Source organism: Pleurodeles waltl, chromosome 11, assembly GCF_031143425.1.
Source record: "Pleurodeles waltl isolate 20211129_DDA chromosome 11, aPleWal1.hap1.20221129, whole genome shotgun sequence".
In the NCBI taxonomy this organism is placed as follows: Eukaryota; Metazoa; Chordata; class Amphibia; order Caudata; family Salamandridae; genus Pleurodeles; species Pleurodeles waltl.
Genome location: NC_090450.1, coordinates 632,986,085 through 633,003,910, shown reverse-complemented (window position 1 = coordinate 633,003,910; position 17,826 = coordinate 632,986,085). Strand labels below are relative to the sequence as shown.

General features: G+C 49.6%; 1 protein-coding gene across 4 annotated transcripts in view; it reads right to left on the bottom strand.

The window, feature by feature from the left end:
* The window catches only part of CDCA2 (cell division cycle associated 2), a 418,898-nt gene that overhangs the window by 227,400 nt on the left and 173,672 nt on the right, over window positions 1-17,826 (bottom strand). For all 4 annotated transcript variants that reach the window (XM_069214148.1, XM_069214147.1, XM_069214150.1 and 1 more), the window contains one exon: window positions 16,209-16,405. In XM_069214148.1, coding sequence (XP_069070249.1) covers window positions 16,209-16,405 — 197 coding nt within the window. The remainder of the gene's footprint in view (window positions 1-16,208; window positions 16,406-17,826) is intronic.

Sequence of the window (17,826 nt, the reverse complement as noted above, 5' to 3'; positions counted from 1 at the left end):
AGCTTTGGTGCAAACTTGAACATGATGTTTTTACACTAGGCGTTCAACTATGGTGATAAGATCCATCCAGGGTTCTCACTGTCATAAGATGCCCAGCACAACCCAGAATGCAACCTCCATTCATGATCTGCCAAGCGCCGCTGGCTGGGCTTGTCTGGCCTGGCATTTTTTTCCCTGCCAGGGGGTTCACAATTCGGAAAATGCCCAGGCGCTATAGCCAAAATTAGAGGCACACTGTCTCTTGGCACATGACCCAGGACCCCATTCCGACCTGCTTGTTGCAGAACCACACAGTGGTATTGTCTATGAGGTATCACCCTTCTCATGATGGACCGCAGAATGCCTTCAGCACTAGGCGAGTGACCCACACCTCCTACAGATTTATGTGAAACCGAGTCTTGGCACATGACCTGAGCCCTCTGATATCCACCTCTCTACGATGACCTCCCTAACCCAACAGTGACCCAGACATCAACTTAAGTGTGTGTGAGTGAAAGGCATCTGTCACTGGTCAGGTTGCAGTCCAGCAGCCACCACTGCAGATCTGGTGCAGTCTCCTGCGAAACCTGGATGATAAATGTCTTATCCAGGTGACTGGTTGACACCTGTTCGGTATAAGTCCATAAGGACGCTCCGTGAAGGACCACACGCCAATTATGAATACAATTTAGCTTTACTAGAATTTCAGGTAAATGTATGCATTTAGCACATCAACAGTGGTAGAATAGAAATAGCAATGAAGAGCATCTATTTATATAGGAGTACACTACCAAGAGCATCTATATATATATATCTATGAGCAAAAGGTTAATTGACAGATATAAGCTTTGATTAACTGTATACCAAAATGCGTCACACTACGATGTTCAGGAAGGAAAATATAAACGAGCTGAATACTTTGGATAAGCTTTGATCAACTGCATACCAAAATTCATGTTTCAATTACTGCAGCAAGCTCACACTACGATGTTCAGAAAGCAAAATATAAATGAGCTGAATACTTCAGATTATAAACACAGTGCAAGCAAAATAATCAATCATAATAATAGAGCAGAGAAACAAAGGCCTTTCATCCCTGTGTGGAACTTAACTTAGTCCACGAAATGCTGGGAAGCCCTCTACAGCTCTCTTGGACCTCTCCCCCCCTTAAGAGTCACGGTCTCTGAACAGCAAACAGGGAGGCAGCGCTGGGCCTGGAGATGGCAGCTTTCACAACCCCATCTGCGAGCTTCAAATACCTCACCCGCACTTCAGTGCTTAAATAACTCGAAGCTTGGATTCTATCCCTTTCTGGCATTTTCTAGCTATGTTATCAGCACTTGCCTCTTGGCTGCTCTGCCCTTCCCCAGCCATTGTTTTCATTCCATCTTCTCCCTGTACTCTCGTTCTCAAGGTTGAGACGGAGTCTCCTACACAAACAAGCTTGAAAATAACATTGTGAACTTTTCCACGTTGTTCGGGTTTCAGCAGGCATCACGCCCATCTACACTGCTCAAGCTAATTAACCCTTCGCGTCACAATGTCTTCCCCACCTTTCCCTATACTGATCAATAACCGACAGCTTTTCTTGAATCTCGACCAACTGAGCTTTCGATCCCAGTGCAGAGCCGGCATATGCTACCTGGGGAAATGAAAAAAACAAGATGCAGGAGGCCAACACGAAAAGAAGCTTCAGAGCTGCTCTCACAGAGTTTCAGGACAAAGGCTGTAACATCGAGAATATTGCCAAATGTCATGGACTCTGCAGTGCAGGCAAGGCCATGAACTGAACAGTATCCAAAACAGCTCAATTAAAAGGAAGTCTTTGCAAAGTTAGGTGTGACTTGGGCCCGTTGATCGAGAACCCCAATGATGTCAAAATTCATCACAGACTGCGACATGCCCTTCTTCAACAGAAAGAGGCAGGATGAAAGTGGTCTTTCCAACGCCAAAGATGAGAAGCGACCATCACTGTTGTGAACACACCTGAAGGGGGGGCTGGTACGGCTGAAGGGGAGCAATTCAATATGAAAATACTCCTGGTCAGCCTTGAACTGCAAACGTCTGTGGGACTGTAGGACGGTTACATGAAAGTACATGTTTACAGGTCTAAGGCTACAATCCAGTTACCCTCACCCAGGGCAGACAGAAAATGTGCAAATGTGAGCATTTTGAATTCATACTTCCTCAGCAAGAAGTTTGGAGAGCAAAGATATAGAATAGGGTGAAGGCCTCCATCGTTCTTTGGTATGAGAAAATAGTGGGATAAATCACCATTTTGGAGTCTGGAATACTCAATGTCCTCTCTGGATAGTAGGGGTCACAGACCTTAAAATAAGATGGATATGTGCTTTTCTGAAAGTCATTCTGATGTGGGTGTAAGATGCAGGGGGTCGGAAAAGAATAGAAAGGCATAGCCCGGTTGGACAATATGGAGGACCCATCTATTGGATCTGCCAGATTGCCAAGCTTGAAAGGAAATGTTTGATCCTGCTTCCCATACAGTGGTTGTGCGCTGCTAACGGCAAACTAAACCGGTTTCCTGCAGCATATGGAGAGTGAGAAGAACTGGGTCCCTGTTGACCTACCCGATGTCTGCTTGATCCCCATCACTGGGCATGAAAAGACTGGGGTGACTGCTACAGGGAAAATACAGTCTGCCGTTGTCTACACAGCAATCCTTAGGAGCAACATAAGGGTAAAAATTGATAAGGAAACTGCCTAGCAGGGCTCTATAGGCACAATACACTATTTCACTACTTTCCTTAAAGCATTCGAAGGCTGAATCAGCCTTTTCACCAAAAAGGTGGGATTTACCCAAAAGCACTTCCGTACGGCATGCTTGCACATTATCAGAAAAACCTGTGGATCGTGCATGGCAACGGAACACAACACTCTTGCCAGATTCTCACCCAAGCAAACAGTGTACACAACTGTCTGAATCACATGTTTCTGAATCCTGGACATCATAATTAGAGCTTGAGCCACGGAGGCCCTAAACATATCCAGGAATGCCAGCAAGGTATTTCTGGTCATTGCCAGAGGGCATACACATAATGGCCTAGTAGGAAGATGGCACTGGCTGACCTCAAGGCTAGACTGGCTGAAAGAACATGTGTTTCGTAAGTGCCTCAATCCTTCTCAAGTCATTGTCTGGTGGGTTGTGGGGAAATACATTAAGATTCAATTTACAGGTAGAAACCAGGACCACGAAACTTGCCGGAGTGTGCTATGTAAGAAAATTCAGGTTGTCAGTCACCAATCCCCAGTGTCTGCCCACCTGTCTGTTAACCGGTGGGCAAGCTAGACGACTTAAATCAAGTGCCCATAAGGTTATCAGGGGTCCAATGAATGGAAGCAAGGGGTCAGGCTAGTGTGCCCGGAATGTAAAGTTTTCTTGACTTCAATAAAACGCAGGTGTAGGTCCAGGACCTCAGCTGCTCGACCAATTACAACAGCAGAGATAGTACTCTCTTCCATTGAGGGGGACCAAGAGGTGAAATTAATCCTGTATCAGTGGAAGTACCAAGCACACTGACCTCCTGTGAGTGTATGTACAAATTGTCAACTTAATGTGGGGGTAAATTATTCGTACCGTTATTCCCATCATCACCAGTATCACGTTCAGGTGGTGGCACACACTATTCCGAATCAAAAACAAGAAGAGAGCCTCTTCGCAGTAGTTGGAGAGTATCCGCCCCAAGACGCACCCACGGACCCTTCACCTGCCAATCCTGCAAGTTCTCCTGCATCCAGACCCGCACCGCGCCCGCCAAACCAAGCACCAACAGCAACCACCTGAAGTGCATCCTGCTTAACACCCGCTCCATCCACAGACACGCCGTGGAACTCTGGAACCTGCTCGACACCACATCTCCAGACGTCGCCTTCCTCACAGAAACCTGGATGAACGCCTCCTCAGCGCCCGACATCGCCATCCCGGACGGATACAAGATCACCCGGAGGGACCGCATCAACCAGACAGGAGGAGGCATCGCCATTGTCCACAAGAACACCATCCGCATCACGACCAACTCCGACGACACCCTCACAGCGGCCGAACATCTCCACTTCCAGATTCACACCGACCCCAAGACCACACTCAAAGGCACCCTCATCTATAGACCCCCAGGACCCCGCACACAATTCAGCGAAGACATTGCAGACTTCATCAGCCCTCACGCCCTCTCCTCCGCCGACTACATCCTCCTAGGGGACCTCAACTTCCACCTGGAGAACAACAACGACAACAACACCACCACCCTGCTGGACAACCTCGGACTCAAGCAACTGGTGAACACCCCCACCCACTACGCCGGACACACGCTTGACCCAGTCTTCTCCTCCAGCAAGTACATCTCCTTCAGCCACTCCACCGGACTCCACTGGACAGACCACAGCTGCGTCCACTTCAGCTTCAGAAAAACCACGACTCACCACCACCCACAACAGGCTCCCCACAGGAGCTGGAACAAGATCACCACCGACCAGCTCTCCACACCACTGAGCCAGAACCCTCCCGCCAGCTCAGCGGACCCCAACCAAGCAGCCAACAACCTTACACAGTGGATCACCAACTGCGCTGACAACCTCGCACCTCTGAAAACCCATCCCATCAGGCCCAACAGCAAGAAAGCCTCCTGGTTCAACAACGACCTCAAGAACTCCAAGAAGAACTGCTGCACCCTCGAGAGAGCCTGGCGAAAAAACCCGACTACAGACAACATGACCGCCCTCAAGTACGCGTCCCGTAAACACCACCAGCTGATCCACACCACCAAGAAGACAGCATTCAAAGAACGACTAGACAACAACGCACACAACAGCAAGGAACTCTTCAGCATCGTCAAAGAGCTCTCCAACCCCAGCGCCGGAAACAACGACATCACCCCCTCACAAGACCTCTGCGACTCACTCGCCTCGTTCTTTCACCGCAAGATCGCCGACATACATAACAGCTTCGGCGCACTGACCACGCACCCAACCACCAAACAGACGCCCCCCAACACCACCCTCCGCGCCTGGACCCCGGTCAGCACCGAAGACACCATCCATACGATGAACACTATCCATTCCGGATCACCAACCGACCCATGCCCCCACCACGTCTTCAACAAGGCCGACTCTGTCATCGCACCCCATCTCCGGGACATCATCAATTGCTCCTTCAACACCGCCACCTACCCGGAGAGCTGGAAGCATGCCGAACTCAGCGCCCTCCTGAAGAAACCATCAGCAGACCCCACCGACCTCAAGAACTACCGCCCCATCTCGCTCCTCCCGTTTCCTGCCAAAGTCATCGAGAAGACCGTCAACAGACAGCTGGCCGCCTTCCTCGAGACTAATGGATCCCTCGACCACTCACAGTCCGGCTTCCGAGCCAACCACAGCACCGAGACCGCCCTCATCGCAGCCACTGACGACATCCGAGCCCTGCTCGACAATGGGGAAACAGCGGCCCTCATCCTCCTGGACCTCTCCGCAGCGTTCGACACGGTCTGCCACCGCACCCTAGTGCAGCGCCTCAGCAACATCGGAATTCAAGAGAAGGCTCTAGAGTGGATCATCTCGTTCCTCACCGGAAGAACCCAGAGAGTTCGCCTCCCCCCATTCAGATCCGAGGCCACCAAAGTCATCTGCGGCGTACCACAAGGATCCTCACTCAGCCCCACCCTCTTCAACGTCTACATGAGCCCCCTCGCAGCCATCGCACGCCATCACAACCTCAACATCATCTCCTACGCCGACGACACCCAGCTGATCCTCTCCCTCACCAACGACCCAGCCACCGCCAGAACCAACCTGCACGAAGGGATGAAAGACGTAGCCGAGTGGATGATGAACACCCGCCTGAAACTAAACTCAGACAAGACGGAAGTCCTCATCCTTGGATCATCACCCTCTGCCTGGGACGACTCCTGGTGGCCCCCTGCCCTGGGCAGCGCACCCAAACCAACGGACCACGCGCGCAACCTGGGCTTCATCCTGGACTCCTCCCTCTCGATGACCAGACAAGTCAACGCCGTCTCTTCATCATGCTTCAACATCTTACGCATGCTCCGAAAGATCTTCCGATGGATCCCCACCGAAACCAGGAAGACGGTCACCCAGGCACTCGTCACCAGCCGACTGGACTACGGTAACACCCTCTACACCGGAACCACGGTCAAACTACAGAAAAGACTCCAACGCATCCAGAACGCCTCCGCACGCCTCATCCTTGACATCCCCCGACACAGCCACATCTCCGGACACCTGAGAGACTTGCACTGGCTCCCCGTCAGCAAGAGAATCACGTTCCGCCTCCTCACCCACGCACACAAGGCCCTCCACGACCTGGGCCCCAGGTACCTCAACAACCGCCTGACCTTCTACACTCCCACCCGCCAGCTACGATCGACCAGCCACGCCCTCGCCGCCGTGCCACGCATTAGAAAAGCCACCATGGGAGGAAGATCCTTCTCCTACCTGGCAGCCAAGACTTGGAACTCCCTCCCCATCCACCTCCGTCTGACCCACGACCACCTCTCCTTCAGGAAGCAACTCAAGACCTGGCTGTTTGAGCAGTAGCGGTCCCCCCTCCCCCCCCAGCGCCTTGAGACCCTCCGGGTGAGTAGCGCGCTATACAAATTTTTTGATTGATTGATTGATTATCTGAGCCAGTCTCTACGGGGACCAAATGCACTGGAGTGGAGAGGAAACACGACCCCGGTCGGGGTTAAGATGCATCTGGCTTCGGTTCAGACATCGAAGTCAGCACTTGATCCCACCTCTGACGCCAGTGAAGTCAACCAGTGTTGACAAAAGGAACTGATGCAGCTCTTGGAGCCAGAGTGCAAGATGGCACCACAGTTGAGACGGAACCAGGGGCAGGTTACAGAGGTTCAGACAGACTGACTCACAACACAAACTCTTTAGACAGCAACTGAAGGTATGTGGTTGAGTCCCACCTTTGACTTCTTATGCTTCTGCGTCAACTTCGCTTTATCAGATGACTTCAACTGCAAAGACTTGGCAGGAAATCAGCTTTGGAAAGAGGTCTGTGTTCTTGACTTGCCGCTGAACTTACGTTAGAGGTCTGACTTTTTTCAATGTTTGCTGCCGTACAGCTTCGATTCACGGTGCCTAATCACCTTCAAATGCAAGAGGACACATTTTTCGCATGACTTTGAGTCATGCCCAATGCCCAAACATCAAAGGCAAACCTCGTGTGGGTACCTAACTGACCTATTTCTGAGAGTTACAGCATGGTTTGAGCACTGTAGCTTTTGGTGGAGATATTGTTCCCTTGCACACTGGAATTGAATTTGGAGAACATCGTCAGCGGACTCTGGGCTTATAATGCAACTTGAATTTCTTCTTCTCAAGACCCACCATTTTGCGGTGTCTGCCTTATTCTTCATCCTCACAATTTCTTCAGCATGCTGCCTAAACAATTAAGAGACTGAAAATAGAAGTTTAAAAATGTTCATTTTCGTGTCTGGCTTCAAGGAGGTTAAGCGAGCCAGGAGAGGTGGTGCTGTGATGCCATAGAAACCTCTACCAGCTTCACTGACCAAATCTAAGCTAATAAGAGACACAACTGCCTTTCTTCTACATTAAGTCAAGTAGTCCTTTCTACCAAAGGCATATCTCAAGCTTGGTGGTAATTAGTGTTTCGTTTTAAGGGGTTCAGATAAATTAAAGAGGTACTAGATTATGTGAAGTGCTTTGCAGTCAGGACTCCTGAGTCAAACCGAGCTTGCATGCATCAATAGTTATCCAAACATGCCATCATACTTCCAGTCTTGGCACATAAAGACTAGAAAAAAGGTAATCTTTCTCATAAGCCATTGTTCTAAAAACGCTGACTCCCCAGCATCCCACTGACTAAAATTAAAACATGGAACCCACAGGCCCCAAAAACAATTCAAATGATTTCCTGTACCTGCACAAACACTCTACTTGGAAATAAAATAAGAATTACAATATCATAAATTGTGCATCCCTTGGCTGTCCCACACAGGAATTGTTTTTCCAAATCAAGTCAACTGAAAACCCAACCTGCCACTGCTAAACATCACTACACAGGTGAGCAAGCACTACAAAAAATAATCTGCTGAGAATTATGCAAGCCAACATGCTACCACAGCGTGGAAAAACTCAATTTGAATACAGAGTCATCTTGAAAACCTCCCTACTCATCACAGTGCTGAAAACAAATCAAGTTCTCACAGGAACAATGTAATCATGCCATGAAGCCTTGTCACAATACAACCCAGAACTAAAAGAACAAGTTATTTACCTCCGGAAAAGCTTTTTCTGGTGGATACAGTAGCTACCTGTGGATTCCTCACCTTATGAATTCTCCCAATGCGCCAGCATTCAACAGAAATGTTCTTCATAGCTATTCACGTCGACGAGGATGTCAATTGCACGGCTTTGTACGTGACTTCGTCTGACGTCATCATGAGGAACACACACTCAAAGACTTACTCCAGGCCAATAGGTTTTTATATTGAAAAATATCTTTTCTTAGTTTATTTTAAGAACCACAGGTTCAAGATTTACAGTTAATACTTTAAAAGGTAAGGTACTTCACTTAGATACTTTAGGAACTTTGAATGAAAGCAATATCACATACAGTCTTTGTAAAAATGGCAATAAGCTATTTTCAAAGTGGACACAGTGCAAAAATCAACCGTTTCTGGGGGAAGTAAAGGTTAGTTTTGGAGGTAAGTAAAACACTTACAAGTCTCAAGTTTGGCCCCAAAGTTACCACACCAGCAGCTCAGGCCTGTTCAGGTGCAGAGGTCAAAGAGGTGCCCAAACACATAGGCGCCTATGGGGAACAGGGGTGCTCGGGTTCCAGTCTGCCAGCAGGTAAGTACCTGCGTCCTCGGGGAGCAGACCAGGTGGGGTTTTGTAGAGCACTGGGGGGGGGGGGGGGGGGAAGAGACACGAGAAGGCACACAAAGTACACCCTCAGCGGCAGAGGGGCGGCCGGGTGCAGTGAGCACAGAAGGTGTCGGGTTTCAGGGAGGAAACAATGGAGGGACCTGGGGGTCACTTTAGCTGTGCAGGCACAGGGGGGGCTCCTTGGGGCAGCCACCACCTGCGCTAGGCAGAGGGCCACCTGCGCTAGGCAGAGGGTCACCTGGGGGTCACTCCTGCATCGAAGTTCGGTTCCTTCAGGGCCTGGGGGCTGCGGGTGCAGTGTTGGTTCCAGGAGCCAGGCCCCTTGTTGCAAGCAGTCGCGGTCAGGGGGAGCCTCTGAATTCTCTCTGCAGGCATCGCTGTGGGGGTTCAGGGGGGGTCGTCTCTGGTTACTCACGGGCTCGCAGTCGCCAGGGAGTCCTCCCTGTGGTGTTTGTTTTCTGCAGGTCGAGCCGGGGGCATCGGGTGCAGAGTGTGAAGTCTCACACTTCCGGCGGGAAACGTGCAGTCTTTGAAAGTTGCTTCTTTGTTGCAAAGAAGTAGCTGGTTTTGAACAGGGCCGCTGTTCACGGGAGTTTCTTGGTTCTTTAGTCCAGGGCAGTCCTCTGAGGCTTCAGAGGTCGCTGGTCTCTGTCGGATGCGTCGCTGGAGCAGGTTTTCAAAGTTGGAGGCAGGCCGGTAGGGCTGGGGCCAAAGCAGTTGTCGTCTTCCTCCTCCTCTGCAGGCTTGTAGGTCAGCAGTCCTTTCTTCAGGTTGCAGGAATCTGATTTCCTGGGATCTGGGGAGCCCCTAAATACTGAATTTAGGGGTGTGTTTAGGTCTGGGAGGGCAGTAGCCAATGGCTACTGTCCTGGAGGGTGGCTATACCCTCTTTGTGTCTCCTCCCTGTGGGGGTGGGGGGTGACATCCCTAATCCTACTGGGGGAATCCTCCAAACTCAAGATGGAGGATTTCTCAAGGCAGGGGTCACCTCAGCTCAGGACACCTTAGGGGCTGTCCCGACTGGTGGGTGATGACTCCTTGTTTTTATCATTATCTCCTCCAGCCTTGCCGCCAAAAGTGGGGGCAGTGGCCGGAGGGGCGGGCATCTCCACTAGCTGGGATGCCCTGGGGCGCTGTAACAAAGGGGGTGAGTCTTTGAGGCTCACCGCCAGGTGTTACAGTTCCTGCAGGGGGAGGTGAGAAGCACCTCCATCCAATACAGGCTTTGTTTCTGGCCACAGAGTGACAAAGGCACTCACCCCATGTGGCCAGCAACATGTCTGGTGTGTGGCAGGCTGTCAGTAACTGGTCAGCCTACACTAGAAGTCTGGTATGTATTCAGGGGGCACCTCTAAGATGCCCTCTGGGTGTATTTTACAATAAATTGCACAGGGTGCATTTATTGTGCTGAGAAGTTTGATACCAAACTTCCTAGTTTTCAGTGTAGCCATTATGAAACTGTGGAGTTTGTGTTTGACAAACTCCCAGACCATATACTCTTATGGCTACCCTGCACTTACAATGTCTAAGGTTTTGCTTAGGCACTGTAGGGGCATAGTGCTCATGCACATATGTCCTCACCTGTGGTATAGTGCACCCTGCCTTAGGGCTGTAAGGCCTGCTAGAGGGATGACTTACCTATGCCACAGGCAGTGTGAGGTTGGCAGGGCACTCTGAGGGGAGTGCCATGTCGACTTAGTCATTTTCCCCCCACCAGCACACACAAGCTGTGAAGCAATGTGCATGTGCTGAGTGAGGAGTCCCTAGGGTGGCATATGACATGCTGCAGCCCTTAGAGACCTTCCCTTGCATCAGGGCCCTTGGTACCAGGGGTACCAGTTACAAGGGACTTACCTGAGTGCCAGGGTGGTGCCAATTGTGGAGACAAAGGTACAATTTAGGATAAGAACACGGGTGCTGGGGCCTGGTTAGCAGGGTCCCAGCACACTTTCAATCATAACTTAGCATCAGCAAAGGCAAAACGTTAGGGGGTAACCATGCCAAGGGGGCATTTCCTTACACTATAGGATACTTAAATAATGAAGGCTGATCAGGAAGGCACAGAAAGGCCAACAGCACTGATAAATAACCTTTCACAGTAGCATCTGCACATCCCTTCTGTGCCAAGGAACGGGCAAAAAGAAAAACATCAGACAAATGGGCCTTTAAGGGATCAATTTGTCTCTCTCCACACCAAGCAACACATTTTGCCCATCTGTTAGCATAGACAGTCTTGGTGGAGTGTCACCTGGACAATAAAATAACATCCACCACTTCTGGAGGGAAAGAAGAGAAACTCAGATTGCCCCATTCAGTCTCCAGGAATGTAGGTGCAGGGTCTGGAGGTGGGGGGTGTAGAACCCACCCCTGCGACTGCGAGAGGAGGTCTGCCCTGAGAGGGAGACGGAGCAGAGGGCACAGTGAGAGTTGGAGAAGGTCTGTGTACCACATCCTTCTTGGCCAATCCGGGACTATTAAAAAGACTTGACCCCGATCTTGGCGAATCTTCCTCAGAACCCAAGGAATCAAGGGTAGGGGGGAAAAGCGTAAAACAACTGGTCGCACCAAGGTATCTGAAACACGTCCCCCAACGCTCTCTGCACCGGATACTGGAGGCTGCAGAACAACGATCAGTGTGCGTTCTCCTGAGTGGCAAACAGGTCTACCTGTGGAAATCCCCACATCCGGAAGATGTGAAGAACCATGTCTCGATGGAGACGCCACTCGTGATCGGCCGAGAAATGCCGACTGAGATGGTCCGTATGTACAAGAAGTACCCCGGCCAGATGGTTTGCAACTATGCAAATCCGATGGTCCTGCGCACAGGACCAGAGCTACAGAGCCTATCTGCAGAGAAGATACTAGCAGTAGCGTTGTCTGTCAAGACATGTCTTGACTGACCGCGAATGGATGAGAGGAAGGCTTTGAGAGCCAGACGTATCGCCCGCAATTCTAACAGATTGATGTGAAACATCTGTTCCACTGGAGACCAACAACCTTTTTTCTCCAGGTCCCCCAGATTACATCCCCCACCCTAGAGTGGAAGCATCCGTTATGACCGTGGCCACCAGAGGTGGGAGGCAAAACGGCCTTCCTTGGGAAAGGTTGCCGTCCATAACCCACCATCGCAGATCCACTGCAGCGTCTCTGGATATCGTTATCGACTCCTCAAGATCCCCTTAGTGTTGAAACCACTGCTTCCGTAGGCACCACTGGAGAGCCCTCATGTGCCAATGTGCATGAGTGACCAACAGAATGCAAGAAGCGAACAGACTGAGCAGACATAGGACCTTGAGGACCTGAACAGCTGCTCCCCTTTGAAACATTGGAATCAACACCTGAATGTCCTGAATCTGCTGATGCGGAGGGTAGGCCCGATTCAATGTCGTATCCAGTACTGCCCCTATGAACAGGAGGCGCTGAGACAGCTCCAGGTGAGACTTGGGCAAGTTTACCATAAAGCCCAGGTTGAAAAACAACTGTGTTGTCATTTGCAAGTGATGCAGCGCAAGCTCTGGGGACCTGGCTTTTATCAGCCAATCGTCCAGGTAAGCGAATACAGAAACTCCCTTCCTTCTGAGGTCCGTTGCAACCACCGCCATCACCTTTGTGAAGACTCGAGGTGCGGAAGTAAGACCAAAAGGAAGGGCCACAAACTGGTAGTGTTGCAACCCTACCACAAACCGGAGATACTTCCTGTGCGACTTCAGAATGGGGATATGAAAATAAGCATCCTGCAAGTCAACAGACAGCATCCTGTCTTCCTTGTTCAACACCAGAAGCATCTGAGCTAGAGTCAGCATTTTGAATTTCTCCTGTTTGAGGAACCAATTCAAAATCCTCACGTCCATCCGTCTTGGGAATCAGTAATTATCACAAATAGCATCCCTGACCATTTTCCTGCTCTGGAACCAACGCCACTGCACCCTTTAACAAAAGGACTTGCACCTCCTGCTGAAGCAAGAGGAGATGATCTTCTGTGCAAAACGAATGATGGGGAGAGATGGGAGGGGGAAAATCCTGAAAAGGAAGGGCATAACCTTTCCCCACAATATTCAGCACCCAAGATTCCAAAGTGACTAACTCCCACTCGTGGAGAAAATGAAATAGCCTTCCCCCTACGGGAGAAGTATGATTCATGATGGAGAGAAAATTAGGGCCGCTTTCCTTGTTGGGCTCCCTCAGAGGAAGAAGAGATGGGAGGCTGCTGAGTGGCTCCTCGTGTTCTAACCCTCCCCCGCCTTTTATAAGACATATAGAGAGGGTTGGCAGGCTGCTGCATGCTGGACTGTGGCCTTCCACTAAAAGAGGACCCACGGCCAAACCCCCTGAACTTCTGAAAAGATCTTTAGGGTGTGGACACTGAAGCCTGGAGTCCCAAGGAACTTGCAGTAGCCCTACTATCTTTAAAACGCTCCAAAGTAGAGTCGGCCTTGAATCCAAACAACTTCTCACCATCAAACGGAAGGTCTAACAAAGTTGTCCGAACATCCATGGAAAAGCCAGAAGACCTAAGCCACGCATGCCTCCTGGTTGCCTCCGAAGTGCTCACTGATCTGGCAACTGAATCAGACGTATCCAAACCAGATTGGATAACCTGCTTGGCTGCCGCTTGATTTTCCAACAGGAGCTCATCAAACTGGACCTGCACATCCTGAGGCAGCTTGACACAACATCTCTTGCAGTGTCCATCAGGGCATGAATATACCTCCCCAGCACACAGGTAGCATTGACCAACTTCACAGCCATACTGCATGAGGAGAAACCCTTCTCTGATGTTTGCTCCATCTGCTTGGACTCTATCCAATGGAGTAGCAGGGAATGAACCAGGTGCATATCAGGCAGAACAAGATCCTTTCACTACCAAGCTCTCAGGTGTTGGATGCAGAGACAAACTGTGGATCACCAGGAGCAACTCTGTACCCCCTAGCCACAGATCTGGAATCTGCTAGAGTCGTGACAAGTTTCCTCCAAAGGTCTAAAATGGGCTCAGTAAGGGCATCATTAAAAGGGAGTAGGGTCTCCGCAGACGTCGAGGAAGAATGCAACACCTCAGTCAAGATGTTCGTCTTCACCTCCGATGCTGGTAAAGGAAGTTCCAAGAATTCAGAAGCCTTTCTTATCACACTGTGATAAGATGCTGCCTCCTCTGCGAATTCGCCAGGGGTGAAAGATCCCACTCAGGGGATGTATCTAGGCCACTTGCAGAGTTCAGACTCTGAAATTCACCCATAGGGTCAGGAATCTTCCCTTCCTCCAACAGCTGTTGCCAATACTCCTGCTCCTCCAAGAGCCTCAAGGCCCTCCTCCTTGACCTCAGTCTGGCTTTCAACCGCGGCAACAGAGAATTAGTCGACGTCTACAACGTTGGTTTCAAAGCAGATGGACGCTCCAGCGGACGAGAGGGTGGAGATACACTGCGTCCCAATCGGAATCCATCTGGCACCGGCACAGACTCCATCGGCAACATCATCTGTGGCGATTATGTCATTGGCCCCTTCATCTGGATAGAAGGGTACAAACAGGGCATGTTTGTATGGCGCCGGTGAACCCAGTGAGAAAGCTAATGGACCCGTGGGACCAGCCGGTGCACCAGCAGGGGCCATAGCTCTGTTGAAAATGCTAGACATAGCATTAAGGAATGCTGCTGGATCCGCTCCCGGAGTCGGGAAGGCAGGAAACCTCTGCTCGTCCTGAGGCGCTTGAGCCAAATCCGAAGCTTGTGCCACCGGCTTCTGAGTTGACACAGGAGAAAAGTGAACCAGAGGACTCGCAAGGGACTCTAAGACCTCTATCAATGACGGCGCCGGAGAAGCTTGGGGACTCTGAGGCTGGAGAGTGACCATTGGACTGACCTCCCACGCCGTACGGCGCCGTCTCGGAGGGGACCGAGATCGATCCCTGAAAGAAGGGCATCGAGAATAGTGCTGGTGCCTCTTCTTATGAGACCTCGAGGACTTATGTGAGGAAGAGTCCCTCGCCTTAGATCTTCGATGACCCTTCTGCGCCTTCTTCGCTGTTGTCAAGAAGAGCTTAGCCGCTCTCTCCCTCAAGGCCTTCGGGTTCATCTGCTGGCAGGACACACACCCCTCCACGTCTTGGTTCGAGCTTAGGCACCACAAGCAGTCCTCATTAGGATCTGTGACCGACATGCGACCCCCACACTCATGACATGGATTAAAGCCCGATTTCTGCGATGTAGACATTGTAACTAGACAAGAAGAACACCTTCGAAACAGTAACTGTTCGAGAGCCAGGAAAAAATGTTAGCGTCAAAGGCTTGGAAAAAAAGGGAACTGACGTCAGCACGCCAGCGAGGACTTCTTATTGCCACAATGACGTCAGACAGAGTCGCGTGCTGAGCCGTGCAATTATGACGTCGACGTGAAGAGCTAGGAAGAAAATTTCCGTAGAATGCTGGCACATTGGGAGAATTCAATCCATCAGAATTGGATAAATAAATTCTATAACAAAAGGAACTACAGAAATTCTTCCCAACCAAATACCAGGTGCAAACTTCAGTGTCTAAACTACTTTTATACCCGAAACCTTGAGATTTAAGCATCCAAGCTTCCTACCTCTTGCCGGACTGTACTCAAAACAGTTACAAATCAAGCTCTGTACGGAGTCTAACAAAGTTTCTACCAGAAAAAAAAAATGGATTCCCTGCTCTGGATGAAACCTCTGATCTAACAAGCCCCCAAAGCTGAAACGGCCATTCATCAACAAAACATTAAAAAAAAAAAAAAAAAAACTTTGAGCATGCTCTTTCAAAGTCCAAATCAGCGAGCTCTAAAGATCCCTTTCCACCATTCAGACATGCAAAAAAATTACTTTTTGAAGGTTGTAAAAACATGGCTTTTTGAATTGAAGCCCAAATTGATATCTAGGCATGGCCAAGAAATCACACAATCATCAAAAAAGTATAAACCGCAATACAAGTTAATACGAACCACAAAGCAAGTTAATACGTCTTACAATGACTTCCACAATTTATGATAAAAATCAAGCTGCATCTTACAATTTCTTTTTTATCATGAGCACATATGAGCAGTACCAAGTCCACTACCAAGCGTCAATACCCTGTGCACCTCACCCATCCCTTCCCACAAAATTATCACACAGGTTAGCCTACCCCATGCACTCCAGACAGAGAACGAGGAGGCCACACTTGTGCTGCACGCATACGGATTCCAGAAAACGTACCATAGATCTGCAGTGAGAGCAAGCATGGGAAACATTTCAGTTGCAATTCTGTGCTTTTAAACTATTTTACACTAAATGATTAACATGGGTGAGTTGAAGCGTGAGGCAATTTTAACAAAGCTTACTGTGTTAGTAGTTCTGCTGCAAGGCACCCCTGAGACTTGGCGAGGGATAGACTTCAACAGCTGGCCATTTACCACAGTCTTGTTGACAGCACACGTGTTTGGCTGGTCTATAATGGACGTATTCTTTTGCTTTGATGGTGGATCTTTATGCAGCTCAGGCACGGTGAGTGGTTTCAGAAATGGGCTTTTAGTACTGGCTACATTTTGAAAAGGAAATACAATTAGGAGTAAATACAGCAAAAACAAATTAAATACAGAATTATCTTTGTAAAGACAGAAAATGGACTAAGAGCACCATGAGAAATAAAATATATTGCAATTCTAAATTTAGGTTGCAAATACAATTCGATAGGGGTTCTCTTGCTGCAAACTGAAAGATACATTTCAGATTTCCTTGAGACAACCACGACAGGTCAAATCTGTATTTACCTCTATCTGCAGATGTCCAGTCCATTTCATACATACACTCATGTTTAAATACAAAATAAGTAGTGATCCAGTAGCTAAGAAACTCTTTGCTATGAACCAGAAACTAGACAAAATTGGAAGGTAAATGATTTTGTGCAGATTTCCTGAATGTACAAGTGGTCGTTTGTGGTTTTAGCCTTCACTGATCACAGATGAAGCCTTCGATATTAGAAAAGTGAAGCGGATGCAAGACGCTGACAAACGTTGATGCATAGTTGGTCCAGCTCATCTAATTACTTGTAATACAGTTCCTTATGAAATGAATCACTCCAGCAGAATGGCCAGTGAATCTGCATACTAAGCCCAGGGATTTCAAAGACCCTGCCGCCTTTGTTAAGAGACCCCGGTTTCCGCCCTGGGAATTGCCAGCCCCTGCCCAGAGGCCCATTTGGCACCAGGACAGGCAGGAAAATAGCTTTGCAGGTAGGCGTGGTGCATTACCCTGCTAGTCACACACCGACGATTAGGCAGCCTAATGTGCCCCATGAAAGAAGGGTGCCACCATGTTGTTTTTGGTGGAACTAGGAATTCTGGGACAGGGTTATGCCCACTTCTCACAGGAAGTGGTCATTTAGGGGGTGTAGTCACCCCCAAGGCATATAGCCCATTGGCTACTACTCTACGCTCCCCAAAACGTCCCTAAATTGAGTATTTAGGGGGCCTCCTCATAGCAGAAGAACAAGTTCATCTGACCCAAGAAGAGGAGGACAAAGAAGAGCAGAAGAAGCGAGAAATGCAGACTGCTGGTGGACTTTTGATGCAAAACCCTGCCTGTCTACCTGCTCACATCCAGACAACCGCAACACCCCAACTTGTCCTGCAGCTGTGCATCCTCCAGAAGCCTCGGAGGGCCTTCAGCACTTTAAGTCATCAGCATCTCCCTTGCACTGGAGGAACTTCTTCCCTGCATCTTTCAGACACCAACCGCAACAACCGCCACACCATTCTGCTGACCACCGGGTTCACCAACAGCAGCCGACCACGAGGAGGTCATCCTGCTCTAGGTCACCCCAGTCTCCTCACCAAGGAGCGAGACACCAAGATCCACCGGAGCATTCCTGCACAGATACCATGGAATCCGATCCCTTGCAGCAACAAATGCTTGTTTGTAGTCCAACCCGGACTCCAGTGCCATAACTGAGGACCAGCT